The following is a 26,708-nucleotide window of genomic DNA, read 5'->3' on the forward strand; positions in this document are numbered from 1 at the left end:
CAACGCCCAGATTGGAAAAGAGGACGTTTTACAACAAATTGCAGGAAAGCATACAATACACGAAAACACGAATGACAATGGGCAAAGACTATATAACCTAGCAACAAGAACAAATTTGTTAATAAGCTCAACAAAATTTCAACACCCTAAAATACATAAGGTAACATGGAGGTCACCAGATCAGAAAACATATAGTCAAATTGATCACATAATGATTAATAAACGAAAACAATCGTCAATAAAAGATGTAAGAACGTTCAGAGGTGCGTGTGCAGATTCAGACCACTACATGGTCACAGCCACTATAAGACAAAAAGTTAAAATTGAAACAAAACAAAAAAACCAACATAAAAAGTGGAATGTCAATAAAATGAGTAATGAAGAAGCAAGAAAAAAATATGAAGAGGCAGTAACAGTTCAAATAAAAGAGAAATATAAAGCAGAAGATATAAACACAGAATGGGAGACGATCAAAAAATCAATAGAAGAAGGTGCAAATATGCAGATAGGTAAAAGTCAGGCTAAAACAAAAAACGGATGGTATAACCAAGAATGTAGAGAAATAACAGGAAAAAAAGTGCAAGCCAGAAATAAATGGCTAAGAACAGATAATGAGAAAGACAGAGAAGAATATGAAAAATTAAGAAGGAATGCTTCTTAATTGAAAGAAAGTAAGTGATAAGGCAAAATAAAAGAAGATGGGTAGACAAAAAAATGCAGGAAATAGAGCAGGAAAGAACAAACAGAAATACGAAAAGTTTTTACAAAAAGATTAAAGAACAAAACAAAAAATACAAGGGAAACGGAATAAAAAATAGAGAGGGAATAGTGATAATAGAGGACCAAGAATACAAGCAAGTATGGAGAGATTACTACAGAGAGCTCTTGACGGAGGAAACAACAGAAGAAGAAATGCATAACGAGGAGGAAACGGTGCATGAAGAAGAAGCAGATGAAGTAGATGAAGTAGACATCGGAATTTCAAAAGAACCAACATTAGAGGAATTGGATGAAGTAATACAGAGAAGCAAAAATGGAAAAGCCCCTGGTAAAGATGGAATTAATATGGAACTAATAAAATACGGGGGAAGGGAACTAAGAGGAAAAATACTGGCACTATTGAAAAATATATGGAAAGAAGAGAAAATGCCAGGGGACTGGGAGGTAGGGCAGATCATAACAGTACATAAAAAGGGAGACCAACAAATCTGTGAAAATTATAGAGGAATAACGTTACTAAATACAACATATAAAATATTGACATCAATAATAAAAAAGAGGTTATCAAAGATCACAAAGAAGACAGTAGGACAGTACCAATGTGGATTCACAGAAGGAAGATCTACAATAGATGCAATACACACAATAAAACAAATAATGGAAAAAGCAAACGAGTATAAATTAGAATTGGAAATGTTATTCATAGACTTAAAAACAGGCATTTGATTCAATTAAAGGGAACGGATTAATGATAGCACTTAAAAAATTAAAAATTCCACATAAACTCAGAAAATTAATAGAAATGACAATGAAAACTACAAAAATAAGCATAAAGACACAAAGAGGAGAGACAGAGGAATTCATTATAAATAAAGGGATGAAACAAGGAGATGCCTTATCAACAACGCTATTTAATCTAGCATTAGAATATGTACTACGAAATATAAATAAAGGAAATCTCAGAACAAGAGGTGGTCAAATAATTGTATTTGCAGACGATATTGCTATTATTGAAAAGAACAGAAAAATAATGAAAGAAATGCTAGAAGAAATAAGAGAGAAAGGGGAGGTAATGGGGCTAAGATTAAATTAAGAAAAGACAAAAATATTAAGATTAGGGAAAAAACCAAAGAAAGAAAAAATCAAAATAGGAAGTTCTGAGTTTGAAGAAGTAGAATACTTCAAATACCTTGGAGTTACAATAAGTAAATCCGGAGAAAGGAAATCCGAAATAAAAGAAAAAATTCTAGCAGCGAATAAAGCTTATTTTGCAAACAAAAGATTACTTAAAAGCAAAACACTGACTAAAAAAAGTAAGATGAGCATTTATAACACCATAATTAGGCCAATATTATTATATGCAAAAGAAACAATGACGATGGTTAAAAAAGATGAAGAAGACTTCAGAATAGCAGAGAGAAAGATTATGAGAACCATACTAGGACCAATCAGAACAGAGCAAAATGAATATAGAAGCAGAACAAATGCAGAAATTAAGGAAGAACTTAAGGAAGACATCGTAACTAAAATAAAGCAATGCAGAGTTAGATGGTTAGGTCACATTTGGCGAGCAGGTGATGAGGCAGTGACATACGCAATGATAGAATGGAATCTGGGAGGAAAAAAGAGAAGGAGAAGACCGAGATCAAAGTGGCTGCAAGAAGTTGAAGAAGACCTCCAAAAGGCAGGAGTCAGAGAATGGAGAGGAAGAACTAGAGACAGGAAAAAATGGAGAGATATTGTCAAGAAGATAAGATAAACAAAAAAGACTGATACACTTAAGAAATAGGATCTAGAAAATAAAAGGAGATGTCATTATTAATGTCCAGAAGTGTAGTCTCGATAGTTTTTAAGTCTTTGTTAAAAGTTTCTTCGTCTATTTGCAATTTTTGAATTGTAGTGTTGAAAGTTCTTATGACTGAAGTGGTAACAGATATTTGATTTTTTAAGAGATTTTCAATTTGAGTTTCATCGGAATTTATCTTATTTATACATTTATTAAAGTATTCGCCGTCAGAGGTGTCTAAATTTCCAGTAATAGATTTCCAGATTGTTCCAATACCATTTACTAAACCACGTTTTAGGCGTTTATTATAAGGTACTGTGTCAGTATGTACATTTCAACGTTTGGCATTCCTTTCCCCAGGTAGCTGTAGCTTTCTCCGTTGTTGGTGTTAGTTGTTGCCCTGGAAAACATCAGGGTCTTCTAACTCTAATGCCACAAATTGGTTGCATTGCTCCTGTAGTGATCCTCTCCCAAGTTAATATGCTCCTTTTCTAACGTGGCTGCACCGTACTGAAGACGACCAATAGTCAGAAATACGTATATACGGTTGCCTTCCATCGATATACCATTTTTGGTTTTCTGTTTTGCGAGACATGCCGTTACTTTTTACTTTTATTATTCACTCGCATTATCCTTTTTCATATATATATATATATATATATATATATATATATATATATATATATATATATATATATTAAATGGCCAAATATATGGCCTAGGAGGACAAATTCGTTAAACATCCCGTGCTCGAATCGGTATCAATAGAGTGTTATGACTCATTTCAGCATCTCTGCTTCATCAGACACTCGGACTGATACAAATTAAAACTAGGAAAGTCCAACGAATGTCTCCTAAAATTTTACCACTGCAGTGGTTAGAGTACAGAGGAGCCACCTACTTTGTTAACCATAAACGAAAACGATTTATCATCGTTTTCTGTCCTCTGGGCTATACGAAATTTGTAAAAGAAAAAATCTTTTACATATCTATGTGTTTTATTCATTCAATTCTATCACTTTAGATTAACAGAAAGTACCACTAATAAAATTTTAAATAGTCGCAAAGCTACAAAAAATATTCAAAAAGATCTCCCTGAAACGTAATACAAGATTCAACTCTTAGTCTTATTCGTGCAAGTATTCCTAGTGTATTTCTTATTTACTTATGTAAAAGTGGTTTCAGTTAAATTAAATGAAACTTTTGCAGAGAGCTTGCTTCGCTCATTCTGATCAAACTTTCTCAGTTCCCCAAGAATCAGAAATCAATTGTTTCTGAATTATAGAGTTTCAAAATGTCGATTTTTAGTCCATTTTTCAAAATAATGAATTTGAAAACGTACCGTCACACACATTCAATATATGGCATCTGAATCTCAATAAACACGAATGTTGGATCAGAATCACTTGGATAGAAAACCTTTAGAAATGCATCGATACCATATTCGTGTTTATTGAGATTTAGATGCCTTATATTGAATTTGTGGGACGATATGTTTCCAAATTCGTCATTTTAAAGTTCAATAACTCAGAAACTGATTTCTGAGTCTTGAGGAAATAAAAATTTGTATTATCTCTGTAAAGTTTTAGTCAATTTAACTGAAACCAGTTTTAGATAAGAAAATGGCCGGGGTCCTTTGTAATATACGAAAAACAGTGCCAAAATTACATAGTACAAGTACACTTAAATTATGATACGGATGACAAGGTACATATGATACGATATCTAAATAAATTTTAAATTAAGAAATCTCTTACTCCAGTCTTTAGAGATGAAAATGACACCGAACCTCAAAAATGTTTGATATAGATAAATAAATTTAAATATTTTCTAGCAGTGTCATCTATTGGCTACTTTACTAGTTGAATAATGTATCACTTTCCTTTTTTAGAGTAGTAGCAAAATTACAGTCATAGAGTAAACACGTGTTTCATTTTGTTCATCAAATCTCCATTTTTGTTCCAGAACTTTATAATTTCTCAATAGGTTATGTGCCCAGACGATTAAGTGGAAGATTTCCGATTAGTTCAAATAGTGTAGTACGTGTTCATTCGGTAAAAAGTTAGTGGATTAACAGTATCGAAAATGGCTGTAAACTATCTTACAAGTGTACCGCGTTTAACCGGTAGGGACAATTACCAGGACTGGTCGTTTGCGGTTGAGAATGTCTTCGTTCTAGAAGGATTGTCCAAGTGTATCCAGGGAACTGAAGAAGACACAACACTTGTTGCCAAAGCTAAAGCTAAGTTAATATTGACATTAGATCCATCCCTATATTTGCATGTAAAAGATGCTTGCACGGCGGAAGATGTATGGGATACGCTAAAAAAATTATTCGAAGATTCAGGTTTTTCGAGGAAAATAGGATTGCTTCGAACGCTGATATCTTTACGGTTGGAAAACTGCAATTCCATGGAATCATACGTTAATCAAGTGATCGAAACGGCTCAGAAATTGAATAGGACCGGCTTCAAGATTGATGACACGTGGGTGGGGTCATTACTTTTGGCGGGACTTCCAGAAAGGTATATGCCCATGATTCTAGCTATCGAACATTCAGGAATCGCTATTACCACCGACGAAATTAAATCGAAATTGCTTGATATGCAGATAGACGGCGCTAGCAGTGGAAAGCAGAAAGCTTTTGCTACAAAGTCGAGTGAAGTTAGCACTAATCATGTCAAGAACATCAACAAGAAAGACAAGAGAAATATAACCTGTTTCCGTTGTAAACAGAAAGGTCATTTCATGAATAAGTGCCCTAATGTTAATAATAATGCGTTTAGTGTAGTGTTTTTAAGTAGAAAATTTAAATCTACAGATTTTTATATCGATTCTGGATGCAGCACGCATCTTACAGCTAGAAAAGATTGGTTGAGAAATATTCGAGATGGTAGTATGTCCAATATATCTGTGGCTAACAGTGAACTATTAACGGTAGAATGTGCTGGTGATATGATGATAACCACAATTGTTGATAATAAGAGATCTGAGGTAAGCATAAATAATATATAATATGTTCCTGATCTGACAACAAACGTTTTATCTGTTTCTCAACTGATAAAAAATGGAAATGATGTTATATTTAACAATGCAGGTTGCAAAATATACAATAAAAATGGATTGATTGCAACAGCTGATTTGATAGACAATGTATATCGTTTAAATTTTGAAGTGCCCAATAAGCAGAAAGCTTTTATGGCAACTACAATTAGTAGTGAAACATGGCACAGAAGATTTGGTCATATAAATTATAAAGACTTAAATCTAATGAGGAATGGTTTAGTAGACGGTATAAATTGCAACAGTAATATAACAAACAATGATGTATGCAAAGTATGTTGTGAAGGAAAGCAGACTAGACCCCCATTTAGTTACAGAGGTAATAGAGCTAGTGCTTGCTTGGAGATTATCCATGCTGACCTGTGTGGACCGATGGAGATGACTTCATTAGGAGGTTCTAGATATTTCTTTATCCTTCAAGATGATTTTAGTAAGATGTCTTTTGTATATTTCCAAAAGGGTAAAGATGAAACTTTTCAAAATTTTCAAAATTTTAAATCTTTAGTAGAAAAACAGAAGGATACTAAAATAAAGATTTTGAGAACCGATGGAGGTGGTGAATTTTGTAGTAATATTTTTGAAAAGTTTCTAACAAGTAATGGAATCATTCATCAAAAGTCAAATCCTTATTCTCCACAACAAAATGGTGCTGTAGAACGATTAAACAGATCGATAGTGGAGAAAGCAAGGTGTCTTTTGTTTGACTCTGGCCTCGAAAAGATATTTTGGGCTGAAGCAGTCAACACTGCTGTTTATCTAAGAAACCGTTCAATTGTAACAGGTGTGACTAAAACTCCGATAGAAATTTGGACCAACAAAAAACCTGAAGTTGGTCATCTAAGAATCTTTGGATCTGGGGTAATGATGCTGATACCTAAAGAAAAAAGGTATAAATGGGACAAAAAATCAAAGAAAACTGTGCTTGTTGGTTATAGTGACAACATTAAAGGTTACAGATTATATGATCCCGAAATAAAAGATATTGTTATAAGTAGGGATGTAGTAATAAATGAAAAATCAGTTGATGTTTCAATCACAGTTGATGAAGAATTGTCAGGATTATCAGATTCAGTGGGAGATAATCATGAATCATGTCAGGAACAAAATCATCATAATGAAAAGGACACATCGGTTGATGAAATTGCTGAAGACAACGATCCTGATTACTTATGTAACTTGCCAAACTTACCAGATGAAATCAGGAGATCAACCAGAATACCTAAGCCAAAAAGGTTTGATGATTTTGTGAGTTATTTGTGTTCGGATAGTGACTGTGATCCAGTTAGTGTCGAGGATGCCATGTCAAGACCAGATAGTAATCTATGGTTAGCGGCTATGACAGAAGAACTGCAGTCTTTCCAGGATAACGCAGCATGGGAAGTGGTTGATGTTCCCGAAGATGGTTGTGTAGTGAAGTGTAAGTGGGTATACAAACGAAAGGTTGACAACTTAGGTAAAGTGAAATATCGTGCAAGACTGGTAGCAAAGGGTTACACTCAAAAGTTTGGAGTTGATTATAATGAAACCTTTTCTCCAGTCATAAGGCATTCTACATTAAGACTTTTATTTGCCTTGTCAGCAAATTTGAATTTGGATATTTTTCATCTTGATGTAGCTACGACTTTTCTAAATGGTGATCTAAAGGAAAATGTTTTCATGACTATACCTGAAGGTTTAGAAGTCGAAAATAACAAAATTTTAAGGCTTAAGAAAGCCATATACGGTTTAAAACAGTCAGCTAGGTCTTGGTATGAAAAAATCGATAACTTCTTAATTAATCTAGGTTATAAGAAATCTGATTATGGGCCATGTCTGTACACAAAGATGAAAAATAGTCTAAAAACCATTATCTCTGTTTATGTTGACGATTTTTTTATTTTTTCTAACGATTCAGATGAATCAGATAATTTAAAATTGAAATTAAATGAATGTTTCAAAATTAAAGATTTAGGAGAAATTAAGAATTGTTTAGGAATGAGAGTAACTCGTAATAAAGAGAATGGTGTTATAACTCTAGATCAAAAATCCTATATTGAACAATTGTTAAAAATGTTCAATATGGAGGATTCAAAAGAAGTTGCTACCCCAATGGAGATTAGTTTAAGTTTGAATAGAGAAGATAATGCATCTCCTCAAGTGCCTTATCAGAATTTAATAGGTGGTCTTATGTATCTGTCAGTTTTGACAAGACCAGACATTTCATATGCTGTAAGTTATCTCAGTCAATTTAATAATTATCATTCAGAAACGCATTGGAAGCATGTAAAACGAATATTAAAATACTTAAAGGCTACAAAAGAGTATGGATTAAGTTTTTCAAAAAATGATAATTATTTAAAAGGTTATGTAGATGCGAGTTGGGGGAGTAATTCTCATGACAGAACATCTTATACTGGTTTCTATTTTCAGTTTTCTGGTGGACCTATTGTCTGGGAAAGCAGAAAACAGAATAGTGTTTCTCTGTCAAGCACGGAAGCTGAATATATAGCAGTATCGGAAGCTGCTAAAGAGGCTATTTTTTTAAAGAATTTGTTGTATGAAATGTTGGGTATTGATGAAATTGTTATACTATCTAATGATAATATGGGAGCTCAGAAACTAGCAATAAATCCTGTATTGAATAGAAGAACAAAACACATTGATATCCGATATCATATTGTCAAAGAAGCTGTAAACAAAGGTTTGATAAAGCTGGAGTATTTAGACACAGCTAACATGCCAGCTGATCTCTTGACAAAAAGCTTGAGTCCTGTAAAACACAACAAGTTTTTGAAAGAGATTGGTTTAGTTAATGTAGTGTTAGAAATATTTGTTAAATGATAGTTTTTAAATTTGTTTATCTAGTGGGAGTGTTGGATATAGATAAATAAATTTAAATATTTTCTAGCAGTGTCATCTATTGGCTACTTTACTAGTTGAATAATGTATCACTTTCCTTTTTTAGAGTAGTAGCAAAATTACAGTCATAGATTAAACACGTGTTTCATTTTGTTCATCAAATCTCCATTTTTGTTCCAGAACTTTATAATTTCTCAATAAAAAAATCATAGAAACAAGCTAAATTTTAATAAGAATGCCAATTTTGAGAAATCCAAAAATATGCAAAAAAGTTTACCACACCTGTCTCCCGCCTTCCCCCTAAAACCGCCACTCGTAGAGAAAAAATCTATTTACCAAGAATTTGTATATCGTAGAAAAAAATATTTCAAATAAGAAATGTAGCTGAGATAATTTTTAACAAAAATGTTTATTACCACTTCTTGTGTAGAATGAAAAATATTAAGGTGTTTTTTTAGTTAAAAAATACCTATGGGGTAACACTTTTCTATCCAATTGATACAACCTATAATCAAATCATAACTTTTTATTAATTTTACAGGGTTAGAGGAATTTATGGAGTATACTCGTAACCACGAAGACTCACTTTTTAATTCTATGAATTCCAAACACGATGGAAGTGTTCTTACTCATATTCATCAGAAGCAGATTTCTTACGCCCATTCTGAAGGATACCATAGTTACGTTTCAAGTACAGACTCCACTTCTACTCCTTTTTTGGATCGTTTGAGAAGAGATAGCGAAGCGGCAGTTGGAAGTTCTATTTCTTCCAACACTTGGGATGAGCTAAATCCTGAAGACCCAAACAGTAGAAGTGAAGGAAGAGACAGTGTAGTTACTACAAGCTCCGGAAGTGTTTCTTCTAGTGAAACACTCAAATGGCACGGTTCTATGAGTGATGTTTCTGTTACATCCCATAGCAGTTCTCGTCATAACTCTAACAGTTCAACTAGACAATTAATAGCTCATAGTGCGAGAGTTCAAACACCAAAAAGACATCATTCAGAAAGTGTATTATATATGGTTGAGGAAAAGGAAAGTTCTTTAAAAACCAAGGCAGGCAGAAATTGTAACGTAAATAAACTTAAATTTTTCCCTTTAAACACTTACAACACATATATAGTACAGGAAAATGAAAATCAATCAGCTAATATCTCTAAAACTTCTAACCACAGGTAAGTTTACTTAGATTTTCCATTGGTAAATTTACCTATTTTTTTACATTAGTAATTAAATTAGCGTTGCCAAATATAGACACAGCAATAAATGTAGTAATAAATATGTAATTATTTACTATTTCATACATTATATAAATATGTACTTTATTATGCACCATTTTAATTAAATATAGCAAATATTATATTTTAGTACATAAATTGACCATCCAAACTTAAAAGGTAAACAAATAAGGTCTTTTATTTAAAATTTTTCAGAATTTTGTTGTGTTCGGTAGTTCCGTAATACCAATGAGACATTAACGTTCAGCTGTAATTGACAATATTTAATTCCAGACTGTAAGGTATAGCTGATATTTACGACGAATGCATTGAATTGATCTTCTTCTTCTTCTTCAAGTGATATATCCGCGGTGGAGGTCGGCAATCATCATAGCTATTCGGACTTTTGAGACGGCTGCTCTGAAAAGTTCATTTGGTGTACATCCGTACCACTCTCTCAGGTTGCACAGCCATGACATTCTACTGACGTCATATTGAATTGATGGTTGACTATACTTATTTTTGCAGTGTGTTAATAAATTGTGAGAGAGACTGTTAGTGTCAAAAGCCGTTTAGCATGTTATTAAGAAAAATCAATTCATTGATGAACACTCATTAAATTCATGACGAACACTCATTAAATTTGCCTACCACATTGGGTATCACTTGTAGAGGGTTGAAAGTGGGGACCGAGCAATTACTGTTTTCGGGGCCACTCTTGTTTTCGTTGAAGAGCTGGATCGTAAGTAAGTGAATAAGGGAGGGTCTGGATGGGGTAACTACAAAGAAATCAAAAAAAGATACTTACATAGATTTCCTGGGTAACACACACAAGAAGCTTCGTAAACTATTTTAAAAGGACGCCGCTTAAAAGAATCCTTTTGCTGAATAGAAGTAAAGGCTTTTCTTTCCTAAAAAATACTAAAGGGTGAAAATATTTTTCTTCTTCTTCTTCTTCGTGCAACTAGGATTACTACTGTTTGTCTGCCTCTTATTCTGTTTCAGTCGTTGTTGACTGTACATTATCTTTCCACCTTTTTGGCGGCCTTGCTATACGGCTTGTTGTTTTTACAGATGTTCGCTAATCTATCTGGTCCCATTCGGTTTACATGTTCGTTCGTAAAAAACACGTGTCAATAATAGTTTTTTTATTTAAATTTCAAAATTGAATATAGACAGTTTTGCATGAGTAATTTTAACTTATGTAGTTTTGCAGGAGCAATTAATCAACTTAGACAGTTATAAGACAACTAATTGCTAATAAATATAATAAACATGTCATGTGCTATTGTACACAAAGAGAATATGAAATGTTTTTAATCTTAACATTAAACTCCTAAATCTACGTTGTCTTGCATTACAGTATCTTCATTGTCAGTTTCTTCAGGAGCACTGTCACTTTGGTCCACTTGAAGGAAACGGTAATATTTGAGGCTATCAAAAGTAATCCAATCTTCACCAAAATGCTTAATGAGAAGGCCTTTTACATCTTGTAATTTTATTGGCTTCACAGGAACTCCAACATCCATGATGGTAGGTTCCATATTTTCGAAGGATTTGCCCCTTTTACAAATATTTCCGTAACTCAACAGCTCAGATGCATAGTGTGGCTCTCCTTTAATTGCAATTTTGTTATTTTTATCCTTTCTTAAAAAGAATCTCCTAAAGGCCTTGAATTGAAAATGCCATGAACCAGGTACCTTCACTACATCTTTAACGGTAGTTTTCCAAACATAGAAATTAAAATCGGTACCGAGCCTTAAAACCGTACCATATTTCTTAAAAATATCGAAGTATGTGTCGGCTTTGACAATTACTTCAATAGGTCGTATTTCTCTTTCTATATTTCCAAAAACTCGGTCAGGGGTTAAAAAAGAATGTGCAACAACAGGGTACGTCACTGTAACTTTTTTGATGTGTCGTGGTGCTTCTGTTTTAAGCCAATAGGCCAACATTCCCACAACTATCGTATTTTTGTTCTGGCCTCCACAGCGATTACAAAATAACCTCTAATGAGAAATAGTGGCTTCAAAATTGGTGTTTTGTAATCGATGAAATAATGCTGGGGCTATCTGATTGGACCCTCATAGCCTCGGATTCCATCCTGTAGTGTTGAAGAGACAGTTCTGTACACTCATACCCTTGCTTTAAATTTCCGTGTGCACATTGTGGCATTACTGGTGGTCGCTTGGGCATATGCCTGTAAAAAAACGGTATATTCTACATGTGTTGTTAAAATTAATAAATAACATAAAAATCTATATAGTAGTAATGCTCACCGTTTAGATTTTTCACGTTCTCTTTTCCATGTAGGTAGACTTATATATAATCCTTTTACGCCCTTTCCTGTCTGATGCCAAAGTTATTTCTTTTACTTGACAATCCAATATATTATTTTTCCAGAAAACAGTAAATAAACAAAACTGAACACAACACGAGTGCGCATACGGAGTGAACTATTCAGACTGAAAGATACCTACGTTTGCTGAGGTGACAACATGTCATAGAGCGCTGTTTGCAAGTTAACAGTCACATAGCAATTTTTGAAAGTGAATTTCTAAATAAGATAGCGACTTTATATATATATTTATAGATATATATATATATATATATATATATATATATATATATATATATATTTATATATATATATATATATATATATATATATATATATATATATATATATATATTTAACATAGCGTGGTTTGCAAGTGGACTACTCAAATAATAATAAGAAAATTTATCAACAAAACTTACAATGGCGCTATGTGTAACGATTTACAACAAGCTCCAGACGTTGGGGACACTTCTAAGAATTTAATTTATTATTAGAAATTAAAAATATCTAAATTTTTCAACGGATCTTACATAGGGTTTACATTTGAACAAAAACAGATATTAAAATTATGGTTATGTACCAAATAACAGAAAAGGATAATACTGACTGTCGTATGTCGAAATGAAATATTAAACTTATTTTGAAATATTTATTAATTATTGTTAACTTTATTTAAAAGAAAACTAATATGCCAATTCGCTAATCCATAAACTTATAATTTTATTTATTTATAATTTTGGTTAGTTTGTCATGAAAGTGAAATTTTTTTATTAATGAAAAATGTATTTTTTACTCAGACAAATTTTAACAAAAAGTATTTTATATCACTCTGGCTGGTATTTCCTTTTAAGAAGTTTTTGGGATTGGAATTGGTTAAAAAACACTGTCCCACACAAACTGTAAATGGTCTGGGACGACCATGAAACACAACAAAATGGACAAGTCCTGTGGAGGTAGGACACTGATTCGGGCTTCGAATTATCCTGAATGACAACAAACTGCACTTTTCAAAAGTCGGCCTCTCAAACGCTCCTGCTTAAAACCATGTGGACCTTGTTAAATTGCTGTAACGCTGCTTTACAAAACTCCTCACATAGGACACAGCACAACAAATCAGTGATTAACTCAACAAAGACTGCCATTTAGCATCTTGAGCTCAAATTCACCTCTCCACAAAAAAAATTGCCGGCTTTGAAGAACTACACGCCGCAAGCTATTTCTTCCGAATCAAAATTTTAACCTTCAGTTAAACTCCACACTGCTACTATACTACACATTTTCCATAACAAAAACTAACAACGAACAAACAATAACGAATTTGAAGAAAATCCGGACTAAGCAATGAAACCAAACGCTTTGGCGTTCCATCGTAGAGTGATTTCATAATATTCCCCGCTATACTCTCTCACCAACCTAAGTGTATATTTATTTGACGCGCAATATTAAGCGGAATCAACATCAAAAGAAGGCAATTAGTGTTATTATATACAGACCAGAAATGTTTATATTATCAATCTCAGTGACGCAAAAACATTGAGAATATTTTTCGGTGTTTTAACATATATCGAAATCGAAAGAGAGCACAAGAGAGGTTTGAAGCTCAAAAGTTCTTGGGTTCGATAATATCACCAATTGCTTTTACATAATCAAAAAATTTGAGGCTGTCTTCGGCATGGAGTATGATTGCTTGTTCTTTCTTTGGGTAGGTTGCTTTCGGTGTTGTTTTTGCTGCTGTTACATATGACATTGTAGAAATGTTGTTGTTTGGTGTATCTTGTTTGTTACAGATTGTTGAATCTTGTTGTGACATTGTTGTGGAAAGAACAGTTGGTTTTATGGTATTTCCTGTGCTGCTCATGTACACATAACCTGCTCGTCAATAAGTGTTCGTGTTAACTGACAATTTAATTTTTGATGAACTCAATGCCTGGCCTATAGGGCTGGCAAATTATTAGTATTAACTGTTTTTATACAATAAAATTTTAAATCACTTTCTCATAAAAAGGTATTAATTGTTCTTGTCGTACAAAAACCACATCGGGCACACTACACCAGTTTTAAAACGATATATTCGATGCTGAACGCTTACGATGTTGACTCGTCGGCGGCTCAGACAACACCTAATTTTATTTAAAATAAGACTGATATGACAATTAGCTAATCCATAAAACTTATAATTTTATTTATTTATAATTCTTGTTAGTTTATCATGAAAGCAAATTTTTTTTATTAATGAAAATTGCCGATTTTTTACTTTTAACAAAAAGTAACAAAAAGTTTTAACAAAAAGTACCTTATATCACTCTGGCTGGTATTTCCTTTAAGAAGTTTTTGGGATTGAAATTGGATCCAAAACACTGTCCAATACAAACTGTAAATGGTTTGGGACGACCATGGAACACAACAAAATGGATAAGTCCTGGGGAGGTAGGATACTGATTCGGGCTTCGGATTATCCTGGATGACAACAAACTGCATTTTTCAAAGCTCGGCCTCTCAAACGCTCCTGCTTAAAACCATGTGGACTTGTCAAATTGTTGTAACGCTGCTTTACAAAACTCCTCACATAGTACACAGCACAACAAATCGGTGATTAACTCAACAAAGACTGTCATTTAGCATGTTGAGCTCAAATTCAGCTCTCCACAAAAAAATATTGCAGGCTTTAAAGAACTACACACCGCAAGCTATTTCTTGCGAATCAAAAACTTAAATCAACGAACAAACAGTAACGAATTTGAAGAAAATCCGGACTAAACAATGAAACCAAACGTTTTGGCGTTCCATCGTAGATTGATTTCATAATAGTAAAAGGGTTATACGGGTTCTAGCTCAAAATCGGTCAGTTTCCCATGTAAATCTCCATAAGAAAATCTAAGGTCCATTCTGCTCCTTTTTGGCTCATTTCGTTGTGAAGTCGGATCGTGACGTAAGAGGTGCTAAATGAAAGGGGAGGGGGTAACGAATACGTTAACACAAAAAACAAAGATTGCGACATTGCCAAAAGGCCAATAAGCTTGTAACGTCTAAACGGCTCAACGTACAACAATGTGCAAGGTATCAATGGAAAGGGGAGGGGGCAACAAATACGTAGACAAAGAAAAAAAAAACATGGTGGGAAAAAGTATCCTCCGAACGGTAACTACTATACACAACTCACCAATATGATTATTGATATACGATATCGTTTTGTTGCATACTATATTTTATCTACAACAATTACCATTTTAGAATGATATTCAGATATCCAATTATGATGAGGCTTAACCAAAGTATGTATACCATTCTTTCAGTATGACCAAACAACTAACGATTTATTTTCCCACGACTCATTGATTATAGTTCTAGAATAGTTGTATTGTGAGACACGTTCAATTTTCATTTGGTTCACATACAAACCTGCTCCAGTCCATATTTTCTACTTGTTTCAGTTATTTTGTTCATTAAGTTTTGCAGCCCTTCTATGGTATTGGAAAACACTATTGTATCATCTGCATACCGCAGGTTATTGAGCTTGACTCCATTTATTGAGATGCCTTCATCAATATCTTTTAGAGCCTCTTCAAAAATGTGCTCCGAGTACAAATTAAATGTCAGTGGTGAAATTATGCACCCCTGTCTGACCCCCCTTAAGATTTTGACCTGATCTGTATATTCTCCATCTATTCGGAGTACCGCTAATTGATTCCAATACAGGTTAGCTATTATTTTTAAGTCTTTTCCGTCAATTGCTGTCCTCTTCAGCAGTTCCATCATTTGTTCATACCTGACTATATCGAAAGCCTTCTTGTAGTCAATCAGGCATGCAAAAACATTACAGCTGACATATCTACATTTCTGAAACAATACCTGCACGCTAAATAAAGCTTCCCTCGTACCAACGGCGTTCACAAATCCAAACTGATTGGGCGCAATTTGTTCCTCGCATTTCCGGTAAATTCTGTTGTGGATGACTTTTAAAAACAGCTTCAGCAGATGGCTCATTAGGCTTATGGTCCTATAGTCTTCACAAATTTTTGCTCCTGATTTTTTGGGCAATGGTACGAACTCCGATTTGAGCCACTCTGCTGGTATTTTTCCTGCCTTGTATATTTCATTAAATATTTCAGTTATCATTTTTATTTGTCCTGCATCTAATAGCTTTAACAGTTCTGCAGGAATTTCATCAAGTCCCGGTGCCTTTCCATCTTTCATTTGTCTGAAGACTGCCGTTATTTCTTCTGGTAGGATTTCGGGACCTGAATTTTCTTCAATGGTGGGCTCTTGTATTGTTATAAGGTCATGGAAAAGCTTATCCAAGTATTCTTCCCATACTTTCTTTTTATCTTCGTTGGTTATGGCAAGATTGCCTTCATCATGTGTTATTTTTCCGCTGTTGCGTTTTCGGAACTTTCCAGCTATTTCCTTCACCTTTCGATGACCATTGAAGTTATCATATCGACTCTGATACTCCTTTATTTCTTGGCATTGTTCTATTTTTTGTTTCTCCTTGGCTTCTCTTATTTTTCTTCTGACGATGGTATGTATTCTCTTATATTCTCTTATTTTCTTTGTTTTCTTTTCTCTAATCCATAAGTTCAAGTATTTCATCGGTCATCCACGATTTCCGTTTTTCTGTATCTTTCTTCAGGTGTTGTTCTTTAATTTCTCTCACTGTTTCTTATATGATGGTCAGACTTTCCTCTATAGTTCCTGCATTTTTGCATGTTAGCACCTTTGTATTGAGGTTTTCACTCACTTTCAGTCGAACATTGGGATCTTTCAGTGTTTTAACATCATACTTCTTCATCGACTTACTTGTAACCTTCTTCATTCTGACTTTGAAATTACCTACAACTGGTACATGATCAGCATTTATGTCTGCTCCGGGTATGTTTTGACAGATGTACAGCTGTTCCTATACCTCTTATTTACTAGCATGTAATCATTCTGATTTCTTACAATCCTTCCCACAGAATCCTGTGGAGATTTCCAGATGTACAGTTTCCTTGGGTGTAGCTTAAACCAGGTGTTCATTATTACTAATTTGATTTGCTTCCGCAAAAATCTCCAACGTATCTCCCCGACCGTTCCGGTTTCCTAGACCAAATGGTCCAACTGCAGAAGATGTTTTGCTGGCCCCAACTTTGGCGTTGAAGTCACCCATGACAATTGTTAGGTCTTGCTTTTTCAACCTTTTCACGACTTGATTAATGCTATGGTATAGTTCTTCTGTTCCTTTCGTTGTAGGTGCATACACTTGAATTATATTGACGTCGATTGGTATTGCTTTTAGTTGTATGAGATTGGGATGAAGTTTTCAACAGATTTTGCCACTTTTTTTGTCAATATAATGCCGACACCCAATTTATGTTTGCCGTTACCTGTTTCAGAATAGTAAACGCGGTGTTCCCCGATATTTGCGGTTCCTGAACCTGGCCAACGCATTTCGCTTATTCCCAGAATATTTAATTTCATGTGTGCCATTTCTTGTATTGCCTTATGGATTTTACCTTCCTGTGCCATGGTTTTCACGTTCCATGTGCCTATTCTGATGTCTTCTTTGCATTTTAATCTTGTTGTTATACTTGTAACTGCTCCTCCCGGAGATCCGATTGAGGAGCTTACTCTGGAATTGAATTTCGCTGCAAGCATAGCCATTTGATTCTACTAGGACTTATCCAATCCGGATCTTTAATGAGGTGTCTTGTCCCAACCTTTCTTCCTCATCTCTATGCCGTTGACCGCTTCCACGGTTCTTTCGCCTTTGAAGACAGTTTCTTAACTCCAGGACAAAGGGGTGCCCTACCATTTACTAACTCCTCCACCCGAAGCTGTTGGCCAGTAAACGGGGGATTGCTTATACCGGCAATCGCTCGGTGGAATTTTCGCCATATCTGGATACTCTCACTTAGTTTAGCCTGCAGACCAACACAGTTGCCCGGGGTGTAGCACGTGGAGCCATAAGTGAGAGTTAATTGTCTTATGCGGACCAGTTATCAAGAACCATCTCCCGTCTATGACGCTCGATGTGGTCGTTCCGATAAAAGGTGCTACATCTATACTACCCTATCAAGAAAGAACCCCGTATCTCCAAAATTTGAAAAATTGGGATATTTGCACCATATGAATAATTATGATTTATATAACATATTCACATAGAGAAAAACCTGTATTTTACATTTCTAAATATTTTATGAAAGAAAATAGTTTCGTAGTAAAAACCTGGTATATGTTCAGCAGATACGGGTTTTTAACGTAGGATAAAACGATATGCGAGGTTTTTTCTAAGGAATAGAGCAACACCGCTAGAGGCCGTTAAAACGTGTAATTTGAATCGTGTGGTGGTGAAAGAAATGGCAGTTTCCGATTTTCTTATCTGGAAAGACTTATCATCACAGTCAAAATTAAAGAAAACTGAGTCACGTATTTACCTTATCACAAATTGTTAAAGCGATTGTAAAGAGAGAGAGCAAGATTTTACACGTTAAGATTGACGATAGCGAGGAGTTGATAGAGATGGACTTTTTGCAGGCTAGAGTGTTAAAATCTGTGATAAAGGACCCCACACCTGTGACGAAACCTTCTGGGATTGCTAAGAAGAGAAAATAACAAATATTAAAGAACTTAGGTCAAATTATACCGGCGAACCGCCATCAATTTTGGGAAGAATTGCCAACTTCCGATTAATAATAATTTTCATTTTGTGTTTTAAATAAACGTTTTTCGTAATGTTCATAAAAAATATAATTAAAATATTTAAATGTTTTGCCTTTCGAGGCAGTTATATAAATTTTATAATAATTACATAGTTAAAACCAAGCTTAAGACAAATTTGGATAATACGCGGTTTTAACTATGTAAACTTGACATAATTCTTTGCTTTGTTAGCCCGTATGTCGCATAACTAATGTCCATATGGTAATTTTGCAATTTTTTTTTTGAAAAAAGTTAACTACGATGCTACACACTCTACCCTAAATGATTTTGTGTTATTATTGTACCAAAAGCACAAGGGATTAAACAAAAATCCTTAATCGCGTTTTTCTCAAAACTACGGGGTTCTTTCTTAATAGGGCAGTATAACACAACTCTACACCCCATTCAGATATAATCCAATTATAACGAGTACTAACGAATGAATGTTTACCATCCATACATTATGTTCAAACAACTAACATATATTACTCGACATAGATATGAGTTGGATGATCACAAACGGACAAGGACCGAAACGTTCTCTACAAGCCACATCTGAACGACCACTACTATACACAAATCTCCATTGAATGTACAATTCTACAAGAGGCTCAGCTGAACGCTCACTAATACACACAGATCTCCTCTGAATGTACAATTAGTCAAGAGTCTTATCTAAACATCCACTTCTTCTTATAGTGCCGTGCACCTATAGTGTGTTGGCGAATTATCTTAAGACCAGACGTCTGTCTTTTGCAGCATGCAAAAGATCGCCAGTGTTATTTATGCCTGCCCAGTTCTTTATGTTCCGTTACATCCACTAATATACATAAATCTCCAATATGACTATTTTTCGATTTGTTGCATACGATATTTTATCTATGAAAATTACTATTTTACAACGATATTCAGATATAATCCAATTATGACGAAGACTAACCAACGAATGTTTACCAACCATAAATTATGTTCAAACCAACTAACGTGCCAAAAGACCATTACATAATATCTTCGTTGTTATTGATCCGATTTTGACGTACGAAACGTTAAATGAAAGGGAAGGAAAAACGTAAAGATTTCCATACTATATTTTATCTACGACAACCAAGTAATTTATTTGTAAAGTTGTTATTGTACTACCGGGCTTCACTATAAACTAATATGCGTTGGTCATAGACGATAGCCATCAGGCAACAATTCCCCCTGATCAAGTTTATTAAACATACGGAATGCACTGTATATACCTAACCCTAGTTGACAGCGCACTTTGTAGGTTTCGTTTTACGATCAACTAATAGGTTAAGTACAACTTGTAACGAAATATTTTGCCTACCACATAGGGTATAATTATGGGGGGTTCGAAAACTGGGGACAGAAACTACTGGGGGTGGAGATAGGACAAGCAAAATAAACGAAACTGTGCGAACGGCACTCAGGGTTTGTTTGGAGGGCTGGGTCGTGGATAAGTTGAATGGCAAGGGGTCGGATTGGGGCAACTATTAAAAATGAAACAAAGGGGTACTAACGTGAATCTCGTGGGACAAACAAAATAAAAGGAAACAGTTTTGAATAACGCTGGGCCCATAACGGTTTCTTAATATTGTTCTGAAGCTATTTTCTTGTGGCATTTTAAATTAATTACTATTTAACTGGGAGTAAGCCACAATTAAAGGTTAAAATACGTTTATTGACGTTTCAATTTCCACTTCGGAAATCGTTCTCAAAATACAAACATTAGTTTGTTAATAAGTAAGTTAAATAGTAATTAATTTAAAATGCCACAAGAAAATAGCTTCAAAAGGAAACAGGAAATACCTCTAGCAATTTAAAAAGGACGCCGCTTCGAGGTGCCAAATTATAACCATTACAACAGCTAGTTGTAACTATTGAAATAATTATTAAACATAAAAAATATATCTTTTCAAATGAAACTAAAAAGGGGTTAGAGAGTTAGTCAAGATAAACAAACAAAAATAGTTTACAAAAAATTAAACATTTATTGTGTCTCACAACAAACAGTTACAAAAATAAATGGCACAAATTACTAGATTAATAGTTATAGAGTACAAAAATAACAAAGAAAACTTACATGTCATCCGTTTACAAAATCTAGGAGTTAGAGATATTACATAAACTTACAAAAAATTGTTATTGCAATAGAGGTTAACCTTTTTTTTTAAACAAAACAAATGAATATCGAAAATAATAAAGCGAGCTGTCTTATGTTAACATTAAATTTAAAACAACAATTAAAATGACAACTAACCATGCCCTAAGATTTACAATGTTAAATATTACAATTTTTAAATTTTAATGAAAGTAGTTATTACTTTAAAAAAATGTCTCTCTTTACTTTAAAATTTGAAACAAAAAGTTACCTTAAATTTCACTAAATTTCACTCTGCATGTCTGGGGTCGGGAACTGGATCCATTAAAACCTCTGGAGGCAGATCTGGGATGACGACCAGGGACAAGAAGATGAGGGTGGAAGCCAGCACCGGCTGGAACACAAACCTCGAAAACTGGTATCCTTTAAAGACTGAAACAGGCACAGCACAGCGGCAACATGAGGTCATTTTCAAAAACTGTTTTAAAACTGCTCCATACTACATAATTTAACTGTTACTGTCACTTTATACTACATTTCCATGACAGAAAAAGGAAAACGAAAATATTACCAATTTGAAAATAAATTCGGACTCCAACAAAACTAAACACGCCGTAGTCAGTGGCCGGCTTTACCGAGAGTGAACACTTACTTTTAAAATTCATTCGCACAATCTAGGTATAAACAAAACATATAAACTGGAATACTTATTTGAATTGCAGAATATCCTAAAAGAGGCTTCGATCAAAGAATACCGACAAAATACGCATCTTGTGAAATATAAACAAACTATAAAATGGTTTACATTAACTTCGGCGACGTAAATATGAATTGGAAGAATTCGGTATTTTAACTTGAACGAAAGGATACAGAAATACACTAAGATTATTCTTTGATATTTTAACAAATACGAGAGGATTTCAATACATATCCAAAGAATTTTCAAATGCTACAAACTCCCTTCGTGAAGGTACACAGGCGTGAATCCGTGCGGGAAAAAGTCGACCATCCTTTTTATACTCTGTAAAGGACCATCAAAGGACCAAATTAGAAAATTATAGACCCATCAGCCTCTTGACACATATGTATAAACTCTTTATGAAAATCTTAACAAAGAGACTAACACCTAAACTTGATTTCTATCAGCCCAAAGAACAGGCAGGCTTTAGGAGAGGATATGGCACAAATGACCATTTGCACACCATAAAGATCTTAATTGAAAAATGCATCGAGTACAACATACCACTGGTTCTTGCATTTGTCGATTACGAGAAGGCTTTTGATACTGTAGAGTTTGAAACCGTACTGGAAGCCCTAAATCAAAGCCGAATAGATTACAGGTACACGTCACTAATCAAAAACATCTACGAGAACGCTACATCAAGTATACGACTACACGAAGACACAGAAAAATTCAGCTTAGGTCGAGGAGTAAGACAAGGAGACAATATTTCACCAAAATTGTTCACGGCAGCTCTAGAGTCAATATTTAAGAACACCCAATGGCAAGATATGGGCATCAATATAGATGGAGAAAGATTAAATCATCTGAGGTTTGCAGATGATGTCGTATTAATCGCAGATAACTTACAGGATACGGTTTCTATGCTACATTCGCTTAAAAGTCTGTCTGAAAGAGCAGGATTAAAGATAAACTCTGAGAAAACTAAACTTATGACAAATCTCGTAATGAGTGGAAATATAACTATCGACAATAATACCATACAACAAACAGACACTTACAAATATCTGGGACACGAGATCAAAATAAACAGAGACAATCAAACAAAGGAAATACAGAGGCGAATAGGCCTGACATGGGCAGCATTTGGCAAACTAAGCCATATTCTAAAAAGTTCAATTCCCATGTGTCTCAAGCGAAAAGTTTATAACCAATGTGTTTTGCCTGTACAAACTTATGGAGCAGAGACTTTAACACTCACGCAGAAATCTGCGAATAAACTAAGAGTTACACAACGAGCCATGGAACGTGCAATGCTGAATGTGAGCCTCCGAGACCACATAACAAACCGACAAATCAGGCAAAGATCAGGAGTTCAAGACGTCATCGAAAGAACCACGAGACTTAAGTGGAACTGGGCAGGACACTTAGCCAGAACACAAGATGGACGATGGACAAGACGAATTATGGAATGGAGGCCCAGAAATTATAAAAGAAGCCGAGGACGACCACCGACTAGATGGACCGACGACATAAAAAGAGTAGCGGGAAACTGGCTACAAGCGGCCCAGTGTAGAGAACACTGGAAAGAACTGAGGGAGGCCTATGTCCAGCAGTGGACGGGATTGGCTGATTGATGATGAAAGGACCATCAAATCTTTAACGTTAAGATATGTCAGGTTTATTAACAAAGAAAAATAAAATTAAATGCCTTTTTAGAGTATATGTAGTTTTAGAGTATATATAGTTTTAGAGTATATACTTTGGATGTGAAAATTTATTACTTTATATGAAAGAAAAACTCAGCCATCGAGTAGACATGATTACCACAATACGCTACGGTAACTCAAGCTGACAGATACGAAAAGCCATAATACAAATAATATAGCAGGAAAAATATTTAAGCAGAAAATGGAAATAAAAACAATAAAAATGTTTAAAAATAATTTATATATGCCAACAAAAAATTAGTCCAAGTATACTGACAGTCGTTTAATTATTAAATTTATTGATAACTGTATAAAAATCATACAGAGATCATAAAAGATCATAGAAAATATAGCTCGATACACACCAGATCAATAGTGTAAGTGAAAATATGAAATATCAAGCAAACAATTAAAATACAGTGTCTGTAACCGTAAGGTAACATTAAAACCGCAATAAGAATCCTAATAACGACTAATAGGTATTTATTTACTTGACATAATCAATACAATAGAAAACCTATAACCAAACAGAACAAATTATTGTTGATATTTAGGCATATATACATATATATATATATATATATATATATATATATAAAATAAAGTTTTATTATATATATATATATATATATATATATATATATATATATATATATATATATATATATATATATATATTGAAATGATTTCAATATGTTAAAAAGGATACAACTTAAATGGATTTTTATATGAGTTTGTTGTTCATGAATTTCATGAAGCCATCACAATGTGGGTTCGACTCTGAAATAAAAGAGAGAAAAAGATTAGTAAATTGTTAAATAAATTAATTTTGACTTACCTGGTATAGTGTTAATAATTTCTGAATAGTATAGTTGCCTAGTGTATAGGTGAATCGTCTAAACCTTAAAAAGAACAAAAAAAGAAGAATTCTTAAAAAATATTTAAACATAGAAATTTTGAAAACGTCAGAAAATAAACTGTCAAGCAAGTCTATGGGAGCTAAATTAATAGGGGTTTTGTTAAATAAGAAATTACAATGATGTGGAGATGAAAAGAATAAATTGTATTAGCATTGTAATAGAATAAGTTTTATATCTGAACATTTTTTTTTATAAATTCCCAAATTAGATGTGATTAAAGTGATTATGAGAAATTAATGTGGATTGACAAATGTGTCAGAACAGGACAGTTTTATGGTTTAAAAAAAAATAGAAGACGAAAAGAAAAAAGAACGTTGGTTGCTGTTAGCAACGAATGATAGATTTTGGGAGGCCGACAAGAAATTTTTGAAAGGAGAGTCCTGAAATTGTGGAATAGGTCGGGAGTGTTTTTTTAACTCGTCTAAAGAGAATTTTAGTTTTTCCACAATTTCCACAGCTAAGATATCCAGAATTTGTTCCAGAGAGTAAGAGAAACAATTTAACTTATAAATTATTATTGGAGTACAGAAATGTCATTTAAATTGAGAAAATTAAAATTCATGAATTAACATAATTGCGATAGGCCTTAAAAAAATTGAAAATATTAATGATCATTAAATTAAAAATAGAATAGTACGTACCTTAACTTCCGAAGAGAGGATTGATATTCCAGTTTCACCAATTATTTTGCGAGTAGTTAGTTTTCTTTAAATAAATCAGAACTGTTTTAAAGTAAGGTTGGATAATAATTTTGGGGATCATTTGAAATTTTGATTATATTTGAATGCAAGTTAAAAGTCAGCGGAATAAAGTGTTCATTTTCTTTTCTTTATTGTTCATTTAAACACTTTATAAAGTTGCAATATTTATTTAGTTTTTAGGTACTTGTATAGAGTCTCCACATTTTGTAATAAATTTTTATTGTCACGACTCTAAACCACATTAAGATTTATACGATTCCTATTTTTGTAAATTTTTAAAGGCAACCCAAGTTGCAGACGAATTTTATTGTTTATATTAAATTTGTTCAATATTAATAAATAACGTGCTTCATTTGGGTTAATTTATCAAAGGTCTAAAGTAAATTTTGGTTTAATTTCTTTTTGAACTCTACCAGGAGACTACAGAGTCGACGTCACACAGTGACAGATTGCTTAGAACACATAATTGAGCTAGCTGAGGTATATATTAAATTAAACAACGAACCACAGATTTTAAAAATTACATTTATTATAAATAAAAATAAAATTATAAAATACAACTTTTTCAATATATATATATATATATATATATATATATATATATATATATATATATATATATATATATATATATATATATACTAAGTGACATAGAAATCCGAACACCCAGTTTAAATGATTTTATTTCAATAAAATTTTGTACTTAATGAAGCATAATAAGTAAATGATTAAAATTTCAAAATGATTGCATTGCTTTAAAGCCCTTTTACCTTTAATAATGTGTGGATGCATCCCGATGTGTTACGCATTCTCCAACGCGCCTAGACATGCTTCTGATCAATTGGTCAACGTCCTCTTGTGGTATCTCATTCCAGGCAACCACCAACTCCTCTCGAAGTGCTTCTAGAGTCTGAGGAGGACGATGCAAATTGAGCAATCTCCTACCCATCATATCCCACACGAGCTCAATTGGGGATAAGTCGGGAGATCTTGGTGGTCATGCTAAAAATGTGACATCATTATGTTGAAAGAAGTCTATTGTGACTCTTGCAACATGTGGTCGGGCATTATCTTGTTGGAAAGTTGGATTTTCCAGGGTGTCAAGATAGGGTAAAAGGTGGGGTTCTAGAACTTCTTGGATATAACGCTGCGCGTTCATGTTACCTCTGATGAAGATTAAAGGTGACCTGGAACCATAAGCTATAGCACCCCAAATAATAACTCCAACAGTGTGATGAACATGTCTTTCAACAAAAAACTGTGGATTCCTCCTATCACCACGTCGCCTTCTAACCCTCGCTCGACCATCGTGCATGCCAAAACAAAATCTAGACTTATCACTAAAGACAATACTGTTCCACTCCTGATTCCAGAGTGACCATTCTCTGCACCACTGAAGGCGATTACGGTAATGTTCTGCAGTTAAAGGGAGGATCCAGTGTGGTCGGTATGAAAACAGGCCAAAACTTTTCATTCGTCGGTAAACACTTCGCATGCCAATAGGTCTTCCGTGTTCTACAAACCATTCATTTGCAAGGGAGCTGGTAGTGGAGAAACGGTCTCTTAAGGCCAATAATCTTAGGCGGCGATCTTCACGGTCTGTTGTTCTACGTCGGCGTCCAGTGCTCCTTGCTCTTTGCGTACGGCCTTCTTGATGCCATGCCTGACAACACCTAACCACGATGTCTACACTTCTTTGCACTCTAACTGCAACTTCCCGAAAAGAAAGTCCAGCTTCCCGAAGTCCCATTATACGGCCCCTATCAAACTCACTAAGTTGACGAAATCGTACAGGTCTCCGTACTCTAGGCATCGTAACCAATCGTAAAGAATGTCAAGAACCACAATCCGCCAAATTTGGATCTTTACTGCGGCTGAAATATTCATTTTTAGATTGTTAGTGAATTTAAAAACAAAAAGTATAAAAACCGGAATCTCCAACAGAT

At 34.0% G+C, this 26,708-nt stretch overlaps 1 protein-coding gene across 2 annotated transcripts in view; it reads left to right on the forward strand.

The window, feature by feature from the left end:
* Shrm (shroom) overlaps positions 1-26,708 on the forward strand; it is a 1,116,164-nt gene that overhangs the window by 370,780 nt on the left and 718,676 nt on the right. For both annotated transcript variants that reach the window (XM_072540517.1, XM_072540518.1), the window contains exon 5: positions 8,949-9,582. In XM_072540517.1, coding sequence (XP_072396618.1) covers positions 8,949-9,582 — 634 coding nt within the window. The remainder of the gene's footprint in view (positions 1-8,948; positions 9,583-26,708) is intronic.

This window comes from Diabrotica undecimpunctata, chromosome 8, assembly GCF_040954645.1.
Source record: "Diabrotica undecimpunctata isolate CICGRU chromosome 8, icDiaUnde3, whole genome shotgun sequence".
NCBI lineage: Eukaryota > Metazoa > Arthropoda > Insecta > Coleoptera > Chrysomelidae > Diabrotica > Diabrotica undecimpunctata.